This window comes from Triturus cristatus, chromosome 4_1 (assembly GCF_964204655.1).
Source record: "Triturus cristatus chromosome 4_1, aTriCri1.1, whole genome shotgun sequence".
Lineage (NCBI taxonomy): Eukaryota > Metazoa > Chordata > Amphibia > Caudata > Salamandridae > Triturus > Triturus cristatus.
In genome coordinates this window covers 351,936,280-351,954,522 of record NC_140585.1, presented here as the reverse complement: position 1 = coordinate 351,954,522, position 18,243 = coordinate 351,936,280, and the positions used below count along the sequence as shown (strand labels likewise).

The 18,243-nt window shown below is 49.2% G+C and overlaps 1 protein-coding gene across 3 annotated transcripts in view; it reads left to right on the top strand.

The window, feature by feature from the left end:
* Positions 1–18,243, top strand: part of OVCH1 (ovochymase 1) — a 1,142,331-nt gene that overhangs the window by 708,455 nt on the left and 415,633 nt on the right. For all 3 annotated transcript variants that reach the window (XM_085652349.1, XM_085652348.1, XM_085652347.1), the window contains exon 18: positions 8,962–9,157. In XM_085652349.1, the coding sequence (XP_085508475.1) occupies positions 8,962–9,157 (196 nt within the window). The remainder of the gene's footprint in view (positions 1–8,961; positions 9,158–18,243) is intronic.

Below are 18,243 nucleotides of genomic sequence, written 5' to 3'. Positions count from 1 at the left end.
AAAATATACTTTTATACTTACTGCTATAAACCTTTTCCTGTTTGAAACTAATTTGCATGCTAAATCATGTTGTATAAAAGTATGAAGAACACATTCTTGTGAATTGACATATAAAGTACCATTTTTTGCTTTGACTTTAGTAAACTGTGCCACCTACTGCATGAAACCTCAGCTGTCGGTCGCAGCCAGCACCGCATGCAATACTACATAAGTGGGTTTTTGGTCACTCGTTTCTCATAATTAGATGTCTTTCCTCCTTTTTAGGTTTCGCCTGTACAGTGCTTGCGCTGTGCTTGAGAAATCTTACATCCCATCTAATCTCTTTAGTGGCTTCTCATTGGTTTCTGTGCATACAACTGTCTTTCTTGCATTTCTAATGACTGTTGCATACTTTCCTGCATTTACCAATGCTTCTCATATCAGTTTCCTGCCGCCAAAATACTGTTGACATCCGCTTTGGTGGAACGATATTTCCATAAAATGTTTCCTAGTATTGTTACAATAAATATTGAGCAATCTATCACCCGGAGAGCTTAAGTGATTTGCATAGAATCCCAGGATGTTGCGGGGCACCGCTGAGACTCGGACCGGGATCCCCAGCTCTCGAGTCAGCAGTTCTTACCGCTGGACCACACCCTCGCCACTCGCGTGTTATCTGTCAGGGAGTTCTTTCCTTCTCCCTGATGATTGAAAACAGCTCTTTATTCATTACATAGGCAAAACCAATGCATTACCAATGCTGGTTTGTTTTTGTCCTCCACCTGTCTTCAGTCTCACAAAGTGGTGTCATTCCACTTCTGAACTATTTTTATTTTCTTTATTCCTTTTGCTCTTACTTAGTTAGCACTCTAAGTTTCAGTGTGCTTTAACCTGCTCCCCTCTGTTTTCCTACCACCAGTCATGCTGCTTTTAATTTTTCTCTCCCACACCTCGGTGTCAGACTGTCTCTTGTTTTGTTACTCTCCACTTCCTCACTTTTCCTTTACACACCTCTCCCACCACTATGAGCTTTGCCAATGCCAAATGTTTTTAAAATGTTGCTGACGGCGCAAGAAGTACTGCAGCCCTGAAGGCATGTCAATTCCGAGGGGATGAGGGGCGCTTGAAGAAAAGATGCTTGTGTATGATAGAACCTTGTTCAGCACTCTCGTAGATAAGTGCAATTACCCATCAAGTCCTGGATTAGTCAACAAAACGAACACAATCAAAAGAATTTTTAGCAAAATAATTTAAATGGTCCATGATCTCTCTTCTCGAGAAGGAAATCAAAGACAAAAGTCCATCAATTCTTATTCAACTGTTGGTTTATTCTTTAAAGCTTCCAGCATAAATCAGCCAACACATGTTTCGTCTACTATAGACTTTTTCAAGGCTGGTATATAAATATAATACATGTTGTCTTTGTTCATATAGAATGTTGGTAAGATTAAAACATTAGTTTCACATAACTTTCCATTCATTTTAAAGAGTGAATGGCATTAAGATAATTATCTACTGATGAGAAAAAACTACTAGATACTTCCATGAAGAAAAGGAAAGTGTATAAAGATGTGATGTAGTTGACCCAAAGTTTTCAACATAAGAGAAAATGAAAGAAAAAGAAAAGATTTGTCTTCCCTGGACACCAAATTGAAATTCATCCTTAACCCAATTTTGTGTTGAAAAGAGTTTCACACGGGATTCCGACCACTCATATATGAAATACTAGTGTACTTGGGAACCCACCAGGTTAAAATACGTGGTCTAAACGTTCTTGGTAATTACGATATCACCACCACTACGTCATTAAATCACATCCCCGAACAAGTATTTGTGGATTGGATATCTCTTAACAATGGGAGAACAATGTGTTAAGCCCTTGGCCTTTAGTGGGTTTGAAGCCATATTGTTTACAAGATCTGCGCTAACTTTATCAAAATTTGAGACCGGAAAACGTAAGAAGGTTTAATATGTAGATTCCATGCATCACTCATGATGCTGAAAAGTAGTCCATAATGTCTAACAAAATACGATCGAATCTTGTCAGGTTCACGTACTTGTAAGCAGTTAGAAAGTCTCTTCTATATCCCCGCATTACATCCAAGTTCCAATAACCAGTCTGTCATATCCGTAATAAATCACTGTTGCCTATAGAACACGAATAATGACCAAAAATTTAGTATTATGCATCTTGTCATGACCCAGGGTGAAATAGTACCCCACATCCATAATTAGCGGGCCCTTATTAACTTGCTCGAAAGAGCCATGGAGTCTAGGTTAATGCATCGTGAGAAAACAAGAATATCTTAGTTACCATTCAAAAACAGTACATTTTATATCCGTTCTGGCCTGTAGTACCAGAACATGAACAAGAGAACTGTGTTTTGCGCATAATGAGGAAGTCCATAATAAGCTTCCAAGCTGCAAATGAAAGTGAAGAAAAAAGAACTATAAATGAATCGTTCATGATAAAAAGCTTATTGACGATTTAGGTGACGCTATTGTGTGTCGATTTATATACCGTATATAGGTTTCCCGATTTATGTCCTTATATAGGCACAATTCACATTGCCCATATTTAGGCATGGAAATCCTACCCTTATTTAGGCATTATCCATGCTAACCAAATACAGACATGGCCACCTACATCCGTTCATCTACGTCACGACGAGTATTTGGAAAACCAGACTCTTGAGCCTTTAGGACTTCCCCGTGCTTGGATATTGATTTCTCCAAGAACTCATTTATTATGCATGAACATCTATTGCTTAGGGGTTCATTCATTACGTTCTTCTGCCTGACTTTTACGTCAATACTGGCGTTCCTAAACACCTTCAAGGTATAAATATACCTTCACTTACCATGGCAAACCACGGTTTGGCTGCCTACTTGCACGACGCGGCTCGCCACTGCATGTTCGGAAGGAAGTCAAGTCCCCACCTGACGCACTGACCAGACGCTGTCATCCTGCTCGCAGAGAATCCAGCTCCAGTGTTTGACTCCCCTTGCGGGGTGTTGGAGATCGAGACTCTGAAAGAGATTCCAACCTCACTCATTCTAAGGTATGGGGCGGACTAGAACCTAGAGGGGCTTTTGACAAATCTTGGCAACTATAGCTAAACTAGACTATAGACAAACAGCACCTACTTCTTACCTCGTACTACACTTAGGTTAGGTACACTGGGGTAGAACTAGCTAGAAGCATCAGATGAGTATTAACATTTTAGCCTGTGTTATTTATGCATGTATTTTTATGAATATCTGTCATAGCTACAAACCATGCTATTGCAGTATTATTTTATCTTAACTGCTATCGCTGTACATATTATACTTCGCATCCTCTTACGATTGTAGCAGTTCATGTCTCTTGCACAAGAAATAAGACTGCTGCCTGTCACCTGCTGCTGCCTGTCGCCTGCTGCTGCCTGTTGCCTGTCGCCTACCTGCTGGTACTGACCCCGCTCACGCCGCTCCCTCCTCACCTGCGCTGACCTCCGCTTCACGCCGCTCTCCTCCTGCTGCTGCTGGCCACTCTCCTCGCCTCCTCGCCGCCGCCGCTGCCCCGGTCACTCGCCTTCCTGGTTTCCCGCCGCTGAGCCCGCAGTCCCGCCTCTCCTCCCTGCCCATTGGCCACCCAGCCTCCCGCCTCCCAGCGGACCCTCCCTCCCGGCTCCTTACTTATGACGCCCCCACAGCGACCGCGCAGCGGACGCGCGCAGCGGGAGCGCCGACTGAGCGCCGAAGGTGCGCCAAAGGTAAGCCCGTCTGTGCCCGTCCGCGCCTGGACCGCGCCCAGCGCCAGACCCCCTGGCCCCCGCGCCCGCCAGCCCCCCCGCAGGACCTACGACTTCGCTACGCTCATCGCACTCAAACCCGCCCGAGCCCCCGGATGCCACCAAGCGTCCCCGCGACGCACCCATGGACCCTTCGACTGCCGATCCTGCAACTTCTCCTGCCTCCGAACAAGCACCACGCCCACCAAGACGGACAACAGCAACCACCTCAAGTGCATCCTGATCAACACCCGCTCCATCCACAGACACGCCGTGGAACTCTGGAACCTCCTCGACACCGCATCTCCAGACGTCGCCTTCCTCACGGAAACCTGGATGAACGACTCCTCAGCCCCCGACATCGCCATAGCCATCCCGGACGGCTACAAGATCATCAGGAGGGATCGCAACAACCAGACCGGAGGGGGCATCGCCATCGTTCACAAAAGCACCATTCGCATCTCGACTGACTCCACCGACGCATTCAACACCGCCGAATACCTGCACTTCCAGATCCACACCGACCCCAAGACTACCCTCAGAGGCACCCTCATCTACAGACCCCCGGGACCACGCGCACAGTTCTGCGAAGACATCACGGACTTCATCAGCCCTCACGCCCTCCCCTCCACCGACTACATCCTCCTCGGAGACCTCAACTTCCACCTGGAGAACAACAACGACCGCAACACGACCACCCTGCTGGACAACCTCGCCAACCTCGGACTCCAGCAACTGGTCAACACCCCCACCCACTACGCCGGCCACACGCTCGACCCCCTCTTCTCATCCAGCAAGCACATCACCTTCAGCCACTGCACCGGACTCCACTGGACTGACCACAGCTGCGTCCACTTCAGCTTCAAGAAGAACACGGTACACCACCACCCGAAGCAGGTTCCCCACAGAAACTGGAGCAAGATCACCGTCGACCAGCTCACCACCTCCCTCAGCCAGAACCCACCGGTCAGGACAACGGACCCTAACACAGCAGCCCTCGACCTCACGCAATGGCTGACCTCCTGTGCCAACGACCTCGCCCCACTGAAGAACCCCCTCACCAGGCCCAGAAGCAAGAAGGCCCCCTGGTTCACCGACTAACTCAAGGACTCCAAGAAGGCCTGCCGCACCCTCGAGAAGGCCTGGCTCCTCGACAAGAACACCGACAACATGACCGCCCTCAAACTCGCCACCCGCAGACATCACCAGCTCATCCGCACCACCAAGAAGAAATCATTGAAGGAACGACTGGACAAGAACGCCGATGACAGCAAGGAGCTCTTCAACATCGTCAAGGAGTTCTCCAACCCCAGCACCAGCAACAACGACATCACTCCCTCGCAGGACCTCTGCGACTCCCTCGCCTCGTACTTCCACCGCAAGATCGCCGACATCCACAACAGTTTTGGCGCTCCACCCCCGCACCCATCGACCGAACCTACGCACCCCGCCGCTATCCTCCAGACATGGACCAAAGTGACCCTCGAAGACACGACATGCATGATGAACACCATCCACTCCGGATCTCCGACCGACCCATGCCCCCACCATGTCTTCAACAAGGCCGCCTCTACCATCGCACCCCACCTCCGAGACATCATCAACGCCTCCTTCGACACAGCCACCTTCCCAGAGAGCTGGAAGCACGCCGAGCTCAGCGCACTACTGAAGAAACCAACTGCGGACCCGACCGACCTCAAGAACTTCCGCCCTATCTCGCTCCTTCCTTTCCCTGCCAAAGTCATCGAGAAGGTCGTCAACAAGCAGCTGGCCGCCTTCCTCGAGACGAACGGATCCCTCGACCCATCGCAATCCGGATTCAGAGCCAACCACAGCACAGAGACCGCCCTCATCGCAGCCACCGACGACATCCGAGCCCTGCTCGACAAAGGTGAAACAGCGGCACTCATCCTCCTTGACCTCTCCGCAGCATTTGACACTGTCTGCCACCGCACCCTAGTCCAACGCCTCAACGACACCGGCATCCAGGGGATTGCTCTGGAATGGATCATCTCATACCTCTCCGGCAGAACACAGAGAGTACGCCTCCCTCCGTTCCGCTCTGAGGCCACCGAAGTCATCTGCGGCGTCCCGCAAGGATCATCGCTCAGCCCCACTCTCTTCAACATCTACATGAAACCCCTCGCTGCCATCGCACGCCAACACAACCTCAACATCATCTCCTACGCCGATGACACCCAGCTGATTCTCTCCCTGACCAGAGACCCCGACACCGCCAAAGCCGACCTACACGAAGGGATGAAAGATGTCGCCGAATGGATGAACATCAGCCGCCTGAAGTTGAACACGGACAAGACAGAAGTCCTCATCCTGGGACCATCGCCCTCTGCATGGGACGACTCCTGGTGGCCCCCGGCCCTGGGCACCGCACCCAAGCCAACGGACCACGCACGCAACTTGGGCGTCATCCTGGACTCCTCCCTATCGATGACCAGACAAGTCAACGCCGTCTCCTCATCTTGCTTCCACTACCTCCGCATGCTCCGCAAGATCTTCAGATGGATCCCGACTGAGACCAGGAAGACTGTCACCCAGGCCCTCGTCACCAGCAGACTAGACTACGGAAACACCCTCTACGCCGGTACAACAGCCAAGCTTCAGAAAAGACTTCAGCGTATCCAGAACGCCTCCGCCCGTCTCATCCTGGACGCCCCCCGACGCAGCCACATCTCGAGCCACCTTAGAGACCTGCACTAGCTCCCTGTCAACAAGAGGATCACGTTCAGGCTCCTCACCCACGCACACAAATCCCTCCACGACCTGGGCCCAAGGTACCTCAACGACCGCCTGACCTTCTACACGCCCACCCGACAGCTACGATCCGCGTACCTCGCCCTCGCCGTCGTCCCTCGCATCCAGAGAGCCACCGCCGGAGGAAGATCCTTCTACTACCTGGCGGCTAAGACATGGAACTCCCTGCCCGTCCACCTGCGGCTGACCCAGGACCACCTCGCCTTCAGGAAACAGCTCAAGACCTGGCTGTTCGAGCAGTAGCAGACCCCCTCCCCCAAGCGCCTTGAGACCCTTCCGGGTGAGTAGTGCGCGATATAAATTCCTTGATTGATTGATTGATTCAATAAACCCTTCTTATTGAAACGCCCGTTTATCTATTTTTGTGTAACTGTAGAAACGAAGCATGCACGTTTTAGTGAAACAGTTATCGATTGTTTCCACGATTCTGAGATTGTTCCGATTCTAAGGGAAACAAAGTTGCCATGTTTATGCGGTTGTCAGAAATTAATCCCTTCTGGTCTATTCGAAGTTTTCTAGTGACCTCTGAGTTAGCTGGCACACACAAGTAATTAAGTTTAATATACTCGATAGACATATTGACCTCAGTCCTATGTCAAAACTATAGTGTATATTATTCCAATGCGCAGAGCCTATCGGGGATATTGGAACTACACTTTAGCTTCATGGCTCGGGAACCTCACTTACCCTAGAGTAATCTTCAATGTTTTCCAAACGCGAGCCTGTGCTCCCTGCACAGAGTCTGTGTCCATTTCCCTCTGTGTTTTTTAAAGTCTGCTGCAGTCATGTGGCTCCCCTGCTTATAATTCACATGTCTGTGTCCCTAGTTCCAAAATACGGAACTAAAAGGGTCATGAGATACGCGTGAGGCAAAGGCACGAATCTTGAATAAAACTTTGATGTTGCGGTTCTGTTTTTTCCTGCACTAATATTTTTGCAGTCACTAATATCTAATAAAGCGCAATGGTATGGCGAAACTATGAGTCTTAAGCTGTGTCAAACTACTAGAGCTGTACTTATGTTTTTCTAGTGGATAAAATTAGACTTAGATAATTATATACGTCTTTGTTGTTTCAAATTTGTAAGATGCTACGTACAATTAAAGAGTGTCCTGATCACGTCATATACGTGACCATTCTAATAACCAGTGGATTCCTGCATAGTAAATTCATCTGCAACGCCATTTTGGAGTGTCCTCGTGTATGGTATTGGAAACAGATGTTGTAATCTAAATGCACGGCCAAATAATGTGATCCTAAGGTTCACCCACTCGAAGTCGAAGTGAACGAATAGTGATAAAGCATGTGCTGTCATAAACACGTCAAACACACCCAAAGTAAAGATTTAGATGAAGAGCACAGAGGAGGTGAGTAATATATACAGTGAACGTTGATGCATAGCCATTTTCGGTTTGTCCCAATGAAGACCGGCAATATACATCGACACCATTACTGTTCAGTGAATTGCATTTCGTTCAGATTATATCTTCATTGTGCCACATAATATTACTCCATTATGCTTGTTTTATCATGTCAAGCAGCATATTATACAATACGTTACAATAGCAGTTCACATAGACACTGTAATGTGTAATATCAGACCCGTAAAAAGACATGCAACTCCCTTTCCACATTGAGTCCTAGGTCCACAGATCTAAGTTTTATCACCCACTTTGTTTCAAGCTTTCTCAATGCTAACGTTCTGTCCCCACCCCGTGGGTTGTCATCCACTACTGCAATTCCATGGAAACGAAGGCTTATCTCTGATGCCGCATGCAAGCTGTTATAATGAACAGATGCTTGCAGGGGCTGATCGAGTGACGCATGATGGTTGAAGCCCAGTTCATATGCATCTAGCTGGCAAAATGCTGTGACGTTTGGTGGCCTGGCCCCAAGTGCTGGAAGAGGAGCAGGTGTTAGCCACTGACACTGCGATGGTCACTGTGCTTTTTTGAACAATATATTTGTAGTTTTGGAGCACTGATCTTCTGTGATCCACATCACTGCTGGCTCCGTCTTCAGCCCTGCTGTCTGGTGCTTGACCTGTATCGGACAGCTGCGGCAGACCTACGAGCACAAGGCGTATGCAGTGTGTGTGGCCAGGACAAGAGGCGCTACCAGCGGTAAGGAGGGTTTGACGGCTTAGCGGCAGGACCACACCTGGCCATGTGCGGGTACGGTGGGCATCGCATGATGAATCCTAAGGGCCAGCGTCCGCACCACGACCAAAATCAGCCTCCTAGAGAAATACTCACTGACGCAACCAATCTGTCTCTGTTGCGTAAATCCTTGTTCACCAAGTCATGACTCGTACCACAAATGAATGTCTCTCACCACTTAGGTTCAGACTGCCTTTCTTTAAGCAAAATGTGGATGGGAAACCAAGGTGCATTGTGAAAGCCTTTTATTATGTCATTGTGAACTTTATCTTTCTGCAGGTGAGGCACGCGCTTGCATATTTCCTTCATGAAGAATTTGATGGGCAAAACTATGATTTTGACATTGCGCTGATACAATTAAACGAGTCCCTGGTGTACAATGACTATGTTCGAGAGATCTGTCTGCCCAACAAAAACATGGTTGTAGCACCCTCAACTATGTGCGTAGTGACTGGATGGGGGAGCAACGCCGAAGGTGAGTGGAGAAAATTATTTGAATACTAAAACTCAAGCTCCAAATTTGCCAAATGCATTGCACTTGATGACTACTGTAGATGAGGTACAGATCTGATGTGTCCGAGCCAGAAAGTGGAAAATAAATTTACAAGGGTTACCACAGGGGCTCCTCTGAGTTAACTCCATGATAGTGTAGCAGCTTTTGGAAGCAATTGGTAAGACTTGACTTCAGCCATCCGTGCTTTGGGAAATGCCATAAAGTAATGGCTAATAAAAACAAGCATTGGAAAAGCCAATGGGTATGATCTTGGCATGCTGGTGCAGTGGTAACGTTTCTTTGTAAAAAAAAAAAAAAAGTTTTATTGCAAGCATGTTCCTCACAAATAGAAAGGAAAAAGACCTAAGCATGGCTGCCGCAAGATTGTAATGAAAACTTGCAATAGAAATGTTTAATTAAAAAAAAAAATACTGAGTTTTATTACTGATTTTATTTTTATTTTCTTCAAATGGCAAATCTTCAGTGGCTCTATGCATTTTTATTATTTGTGGAGACGCCTAGAATATATATATGCACTTTGCCAAGGATATAAGTTTTAGGCAGCTACAAAATTACAATGTCACTAAGAAACTTTATAACAATGTAGAAAACACAGGATATGAATTGCCTTCTAGCTGGGCACCCAAATTGCATGCAAAATAACTAACTAGATTCTGCGTGAAATAGCAAAAATACTTCACTATTTACTCGCCACTGGCTAAATAGTAGTTTCTGCACTGTTTAGCCAACAGCCGTACAAATAAAGGAAAATTCACTTACCTGGCAACTATCTAAATAGCAGGGGGTTTGTACTATCTGACCAGCTGCTGGCAAAACAGGCATGTACAATTAGGTTAGCAGCCATGCAAATTAAAAATAAACCTGCAAATAAACCTAATAATTTGTGGCTGCTGGTTAAATAGCAGAAATTATACATTTGGCCAGTAGCCTGGCTAGTAGAAACGAAATGTCAATATTTACCCTGCAGCTGCCTAAACAGCATAAGTGATGTATTGTATTGCTGATGGGCTTTCAAATAACTTGAAAAGAAATGTCATTCGCCTAGTTGCTTGCTAAATAGTGTATGCACAACTTGGCCTGTAGCCCATAGCAGAGGAACTTCAATATCACACTGCTGCTGTCTAAACCGCTTAAATTTAGTTTTATTATGCTTTATGCCGTTTTCAACAGGTATTTACACCAGGTAGAAGTGCAAACAAAGGATGAACACAATTCACAGCCATCTCCTTATGAAAGTTAGGGTCCAGATGTATTATTTTATTCGCAAAAAGTGATTGCCAATTCCATACACACTTTTTGCGAATGGAATAGTGTTTTGCAAACAGACCTATTTAGTGTTCGGTCAGTTCATAAAGTACTGAATTGGGGGTGGTAGTAGGATGACCTGCTTAACTATTTACGACCCTCTAATTGGCTGTAATCACAGATGGTGGCTTGCAAGGGACAGCACAGCTCCATCTCTGACTGCGTTTAAAAATGGAAAAAAAAATTTTTCAGAGCAGCTAGAGTTTCTTAAAGGGACCAAAGCTGGATTAAAAAAGGTTTTCGTTTTCTGAAAACGTTCCCCTTCTCAACCCACTCCCCCACCACCAAACCGCACCACCACCAAACCGGTCAACATGATTTCCAAAGGGACCTACGGAGATCCCTTCCCCTTTGCGAACTGGTTACCACCCCAGCTCGTGGGTTATCTACTTAATTATTTTGCAACCACAATATCTGAAAGAAACAGTTATAGATTCCTTACCTTAGAATTACCCTGAGGCATAAGACTGGATCAGGAAAGTTTTTCATCAGCAGTACCCCTGCGCGTCGAATAGGTGGCGTCGGTCGACTCCGCGATTGTCATCGTGGTCGCCGGAATGACGTCGCAGTAGCTACATAGACGCCACACTCGCGCGCTGACGTCAGTTCTTTCTTTTTCTGCGCCAGCAAGAGCACATCCAGGGAGAGCGGTACCTCCAGTCACTTTTTGACTGACTTTTTCTCGACTTTTGTCAACGTCGTTTTTTTGAGTCCATCGACTCCTGGTGCACAAGGGATGCTTGGCTTCAAGGCCTGCGGTTCCTATAACCGACTGATGTCAGTGACGAATCCGCACAGCGTGTGACTCTACTGCCTGGAGCACGACCATGACCCCAAGTCGTGCTCTGACTGCCGAACCATGGCCCGAAGTCTTTGCGGGAGTGGTCCTGAAAGCTACTCGAGGCTCTGCAGTTGGCACCACGTCGCTTGAGGTCCTGGTCGTGTGCGAGGTCGAGGGACCGATTGTAGAGCCATCATCACTCCTCTTCCAAGTCTTTGTACTCGGGATCAGGTAAGTCGAAGCATAAGAAGTCGAAGAAGCATTGTCGCTCTTCGACTTCCCCTCATCTGTCTGCCAATGAGACGAAGGGTGCGTGTGGTGCACCTCCAGCGGCTCCGCGTGAGGACCCTACAAGGTCGACTCTGGCCTTCCCTCCCTGACTGGGTGCAACCCCTGCCCAGCTTCGTCAGTACTATGAAGCGATGCATGGCATCTTTGGGCAGCCTGACTCCACCGGCACGTCTTCGGGCTCGCGGACTCGGATGGGGGCCCTAGGCCTTAAATGCCGGCAGCTTCGGTCTCTGCATCGCAGGGCCCCCTTGGATCCAGGTCTGGATCCAGATCGGCGCCGGTCGACCTCGTAACACCTGCGCCGAGTCCACCGGCACCACGCCGGCAGCTGGCGCTCGCTGGACCCCCACCCCGCATAGACCCTGGCTTCCGCCCCGATGTGGACAAGGAGCCGGACCGGCATCGATCGATGCCGGATCCAGTGCAGATGGGTACTTTTGTGCCGGTGTTACACCCTGGCCCCTTTCAGCCAGATTGGCAGCCAGAGGAGGGTGAGGAAGACTGGGAGGGCTCTGGAGACCCTTTGACCGACCAGTTGGATTATGATCTGGACTGAAGAGGAACTGGAGGATTCTAGTGGTCTGGATACCTCCCCAGACCTTGGCATGTTGTCTTCTCCTACCGTGGCTACGGAGGAGGGAGCGTTATACGCAGTTGTGTTGCGTAGGGTGGCAGAGGCTCTCCACCTCGAGCTACCTACAGTGGCAGTCAGGACTAATCTCCTGACAGGTGCTTCAGCCGGCACCGAGCGCTTCGGAGCCCCTGCTGCTGTTTAATGAAGCCCTAACAGACATCCTTTTGTGCACCCGGTCCAGGCCCAACACTGGGGCTCCTGTGGATAGGATGATTGCCCGATGCCACCGCCTTGCCCCGGGCGACACCACTCTCCTCTCCCAACACCCCACCCCTGAGAGCTTGGAGGTCCAAGCCTCAACATCCAAAGGGGCATTCCTTAACGCTCCACCTGATGGGGAATCCAAAAAGCTGGACCGACTTGGGAAGATGTTGTTTTCTTCCTCCAGCTTGGGACTGCGGTCAGTAAACACCGCATGTCTGTTAGGCTGTTATTCCCACTCTGTGTGGGATACGGTGGTGCAAGTGCTGCCCCAGTGCCTGGAGGAGGTCTGGGTCGTGCTGTCCCGTGCAGTTGCAGAGGGGAGAGACGCAGCAAAGTTTACTATCTGCTGTGGACTGGACACCGCGTACTCGATGGGTAGGACGATTTCAATGTCGGTAGCCCTACGACGCTACTCCTGGCTGAGGTTGACTGGCTTTTCTGGGGATGTCCAGAACACTCTGATGGACATGCCCTTTGATGGTCGTTGCCTGTTCGGCGACAAAGCAGACAGTGCACAAGAGCGCTTGAAGGACTCCCCGGCTACGGCCAAGTCCTTGGGCCCCTAGTCTCCACCACATGCCCTGCACTGTCTGCTTATCGCCCCTTTCGTGGCTACTGAAGGGGTGCCCCACCAGGTTCCTTCCATGGCCACAGGCCGGCGCAAGCTGTTAAGCCCCACTGTTGCCGGGGACATGGGAACCACCGCAATGGTTCTGGGGGCCAGCGGGTGGCCCAGTCCACCACAGCCCCCTCTTCTGCTGCCTCCAAACCCTCCTAGTCCGACCTTTAAGGCCCATCACAGGCCAGTGGGTGGCAGGATTCACTATCTCCCCCACTGGCGTACCATCATGTCGGACAGGTGGGTTTGCAGATAGTCCGAAGGGGCTACTCCATCCCCTTCGAGACTACCCCTTCAGCCATGCCACCTCAGTAACATCGAATTTCGGGGGATCATCTGGCCCTTCTCCAACAGAAAGTTACTGCTCTTTTGGCCAAGAGAGCCTTCGAACGAGTTCCTGCCCCAGAAGTAGGTTGTGGTTGCTATTCCCACTACTTTCTGGTGCCCAAGAAACACAAGGGCCTGCGTCCTATCTTGGATCTCAGGAACGTCAACCGCTTCCTCCAGAAGGAGAAGTTCAAAATGTTGACTCAAGCGCAGGGCCTGTCTGCCCTCGACCCTGGAGACTGGATGGTAGCGTTTAACTTGCAGGGCGCTTATTTTCACATCCCTGTCCTGCCGGCCCACCGGCGTTACCTGCGGTTCACGGTAGGCCACAAGCATTTTCAGTTTACCATGCTCCCTTTGGCCTTACAAGCACCCCTCGGGTGTTCACATAGGCAATGTCGGTGGTCGCAGCTCATCTGCGCAGATCAGGGGTTCCAGTCCTCCCCTATCTCGACGACTGGTGGTTGAAGGTGGGCTCGCCCCAAACTTCTTCAGCAAAATAGGTAGAAGTGGTATAGGCGGAAAGGCATATAGAAGACCACAACTCCACTTGCGACAAACAGCGTTGCCTAGCGAGTGCTGCCTTCGAAATTCCAACTATCAGAATTGCTGACATTGCGCGTTCTCACTGTTTAAAGAGACCTTGCGCCACCTCCGAGTGAAGATCCCATTCATGATCATGCTTAGTGCAGCCAGGCGTGTTTCCACTAAGACATGGGTCCAATAAGCTTATGCTTTTTGACTTTAGAATAAAGCACGCCCAGGTACCCTGCTCGTCCCGTTTGGTAACTGTCTAGCACATATGGCGGATCATTTGGGGGCCGGTAAATCCAATGATTTACAGCCACCAGCTGCGAGGCCCAGTAATATAGCTTTAGGTCTGGCAGGACTATGCCCCCATCGTACCATCCCTTGGTTAGCTTTTTCAGTGATACACGAGGGGCCCCGCCATCCCACAGTAAGGTACGAACCTCACTTTCCACCGCCGTAAAATAAGTATCTGGAACTCGGTTCGGACAGTTCTGGAGAATATATAAAAACCGTGGGAGAGCAAGCATCTTAAAGAGGGCAGCCTGGCCCACCAGGGAGAGCGGCAAAGACCTCCAGTGCTCCACATCAGTCCGCAATCGGGTCAGTAGGGGGGCCAGATTATGGCTATAAAACGGGGCCGGATTTGCACTGACCTATATCCCCAGATATTGAAAACCATCCCTGGGCACCTCTAGTTTGCAATCCGCTGGAAGGAGAGGAACCTGCCCACGAAGCATATAGTGTGTAGATTTGTTCCAGTTGATGGCATAGCCGGAATACTTTCCAAAGTTTGTGAAAATATCCAGGACAGCACGGATGGGCGTATAGGGGGAGGCAAGATAAAGTAATATATCGTCTGAGTATAATGATATTCTATCCTCCTGGTCCAGTGTCCATTTCAACCCCCGTACTGTTGCATCCCGCTGTATCCATGCTGAGAGTGGCTCTAGCATGAGGGGAAAATATCAGTGGCGACAGTGGGCAACCCTGTCGGGTACCCCTTCTCAGCCCAAAAGCACGAGACGTGAAGTTATTAACTCGTATTTGACCCTGTATATCCTTATAGAGCAGCTGTGTCCACCTCAAAAACCTTGGACCAAATCCGAATCACGCAAGGACCTCAAATAAGTATGGCCATTCTATAGAGTCAAATGCCATAGAGGCGTCCAGTGATAGGACCACTGCGTCTTCCTCCAACTAATATCTACGTGCCAGTACATTATGGAGACGACGGATATTTAGTGTCGTGTTCCTACCTGGCATAAAGCCAGATTGGTCTGGGTGAACCAGGGAGGAGATAACTGCAACCAACCTCTTAGCAAGTACTTTTACCAATACCTTAGCTTCTACACTAATCGAGGAGATTGGTCTATATGACCCGCAGTTATCCCCGGGCTTTCCCGGTTTGCGGATAACTACTATGGTAGCTAAACGTTGATCTGGTGAGAGTCGTCCGGTCTCATAGCTCTCGTTGTACATGGCCCGGAGATGTGGGCTATTTGAGAGCCCGTCACCTTTAGGAACTCAATAGGGGTGCGGTTAGGCCCAGTCGCCTTACCTGAGCGGATTTGAGTAATGGCATTCTGAATTTCCTCATCTGAGAGGTCACTATCAAGGGTCTCTTTCTAGTTCGGAGAGTGTGGGTAGGTCACTATCAGAGAGGAGCTGGCGGGAATCCTCTGCAGTTTAGGTGGTAGAGGGAGAATAGATTTTCTCGAAGTGGTTCGCAAATGCTTCCGCTATATCTTTGGGATGTGTGACCGTCTCTCCATTAGGCCGTTCTAGTCGCTGTACCCATCTATCCCCATGGTCCCTTTTCTCTAACCCCCAACTCGTATAGCCTATGTTGCATATTAAGATGCTTGGTCATCATATGCTCCCTCGCTTTTAGTTTATACTCATCTTGATTGATTATGAGACGGTGCTGTGTGTCTGTGGGTCTGCTGGCACATTCTACTTCCTAGTGCTTAAGCTCAGCCTCCAACTGGAGTAGCACTCGATGTTTGTTCCGTATAAAGCCGGTTTTTAGTGCCAAGGACCGTCCCTTCAATACCACCTTAAACGCCTCCCAAAGAGTGAGGGTCGAATCAACCGACCCTAAATTGTCTTCAAAGTAGTTCCTGGTGTGTGCGCACAATTCCTCTTTAATATACGGTATTTTCAGCAACCACGGGTCTATCACAATCATTGTGCGAGGCTGTCACTCCCAATGTGTGTATTTGATCCATAACGGGGAGTGATCCGAGATCCCTCTCGGTAGAACCCGAGGGTGTTTGAAACCACCTATTGTGGCCGCATAAGTCAGGAAGTAATCAATATGTGATGAACTCCTATGTGCATTAGTAAAGTAGGTGAACTGTGGCGTGTTTAGGTGTGCCACGCGCCCTATTTCTGAGGCCCATTGCCAATGTAAATTCTGCCATGAGCCTGTTCGGTTTATCCGTCAATGGGTAGGTTATAGTCCCCTCCCAGGATCAGTGTGCCTGTGGGAAGGTCAGTCAGTATCTTGCCCAAGTACGCTATGGCTTCTTTACCCAGTGCCGGTGGCAAGTATAGCAAAATTATATTAAGCGCTCTACCCTCCCACTGAGCCTCCAAGACAGCAAATCTACCCCCGGGGTCGGCCCAGGTCTGGTGTGTAATCAAGGCCAAGTTTTTCTTATTTAAAATACCTGTTCCTCTTGAGCCTGTGGTGTAGTCTGCGTGCACTAAGAGTTTATATCCCCATCGTGTGAGGGCTTTACTTTTATTCCCCGCTAAATGTGTCTCTTGTAGTAACACCACGTCTGGAGACTTAAGTTTCAAGTACTGTTGAACTACTCCCCGCTTTATTTTGTCACCCATCCCATTTACGTTCCAGGTAAGGATAGAAAGCGATACATCCCTGTCATCCCCCATCATCGAAAAGGTGGAAAGGTAGAGTCTAACGGATCAACAGCAGTATGTGTAACATGGTTGGCACTAGGTGCCCTGTCACTACAACACTCTATCAATCTCCCTCGAACCTCACTGTAGGAAGGAACTCAGTATGTGGCAATCCTTGGTGAATATAGCAAAAATCCACCAAACATAGCGGCTGTCCATGCGTAGTTAGGTTACCCACCCCACGAAGTAGGTCAGACGGACAGGTAGCGCATAACGGCCATCTCCTCTGTGCAAAGCTACCGATTGATAAAATATCACATTGCAAATCAACAAAACCACTAACCTGTGAACACCCCCTCGCTCCCTCCACTACCCACCCACCTCCCTGCCCCCCTGCCCATGGATTTAGAACTACCCACTCCCCAACATGGCAGAGCGCCTCTCTTTCCCCCCCCCCCCTAGGTTGCGGACAACTCGTGGGGTTAGTCAGTTCCATCCCCCGCATGGTCATATCACATTAGTATGAGTTCTGCCATCCATTAATGATAACGATCAAGTTTTTTGTGGGCCCCCATCTACAGGGCCCAGCTGTGTAACCCAGATTACCTGTGTCCAACTTCAGTGTCTTTGCTGGTAATGTTCGCTAGCTACCTTCCCCCCAACATACTTGCGGGGTATCTCTGCTCTTCAGGTCCCGCCAACCTTTTGTCACTTCGGTTCCTTCGTATGGCCTTCTACCGCCGCAGAGTTGTTCACAGGTGGTTTCGGGTGGCCTCCATTCTGCTGGTTCGATCTACCACTGCTATCTAGTCTCTGGCTCCCAGCTCTGGCCCTTCCCTACATCCATTCCCAGGCTTCCTCCGGGGACTCAAAGAACCATGTATTCCCGCCTGATTCCACTCTCAGTTTTGCAGGAAATGGCAAAGCATATTTGATTTCCCGGTCCCGAAGTTCCTGTTTCACTGCCTGAAAGCTGCAGCGCTGGGCCTGTACCTTAGCCGTGAAGTCCGGGAAAAAGGCCACTTCACTGTTGCCTACTTTCAGTGGGGGACTAGATCTGGCCGTCTGTAAGATGTCTCGATCTCGGTAGTTAAATACCCTGGCGATAAGTGGCCTTGTTATGTTATGTTATGTTAAAACCATTTGTTAAGCGCACAGCGACTCCAGCGAAGGAGCATCCCGGCGCCGAGACAAGGAGCAGTTATAACACAACATGGAGATAGCACCACAGAAAGGGACCAAACAGGAAATCTAAAATAAGAATGTTTTTATAGCTCTGCGAAACGTCAGCAAGTCCTCTATCAGCCGGATTTCAACTGGAAGAGAATTCCAAATTGACGCGGCTCGCACCCTGAAGGATCGGCCCCCCATCCTGCTGAGCCTAAATCTGGGGACAGCAGCGAGAGCCTGACCCTGTGATCGAAGATTGCGGGTGGGAACATAAAAAGAGATGGTATTGGCCAGGATCTCAGGGCCTATGCCTCTGAGGA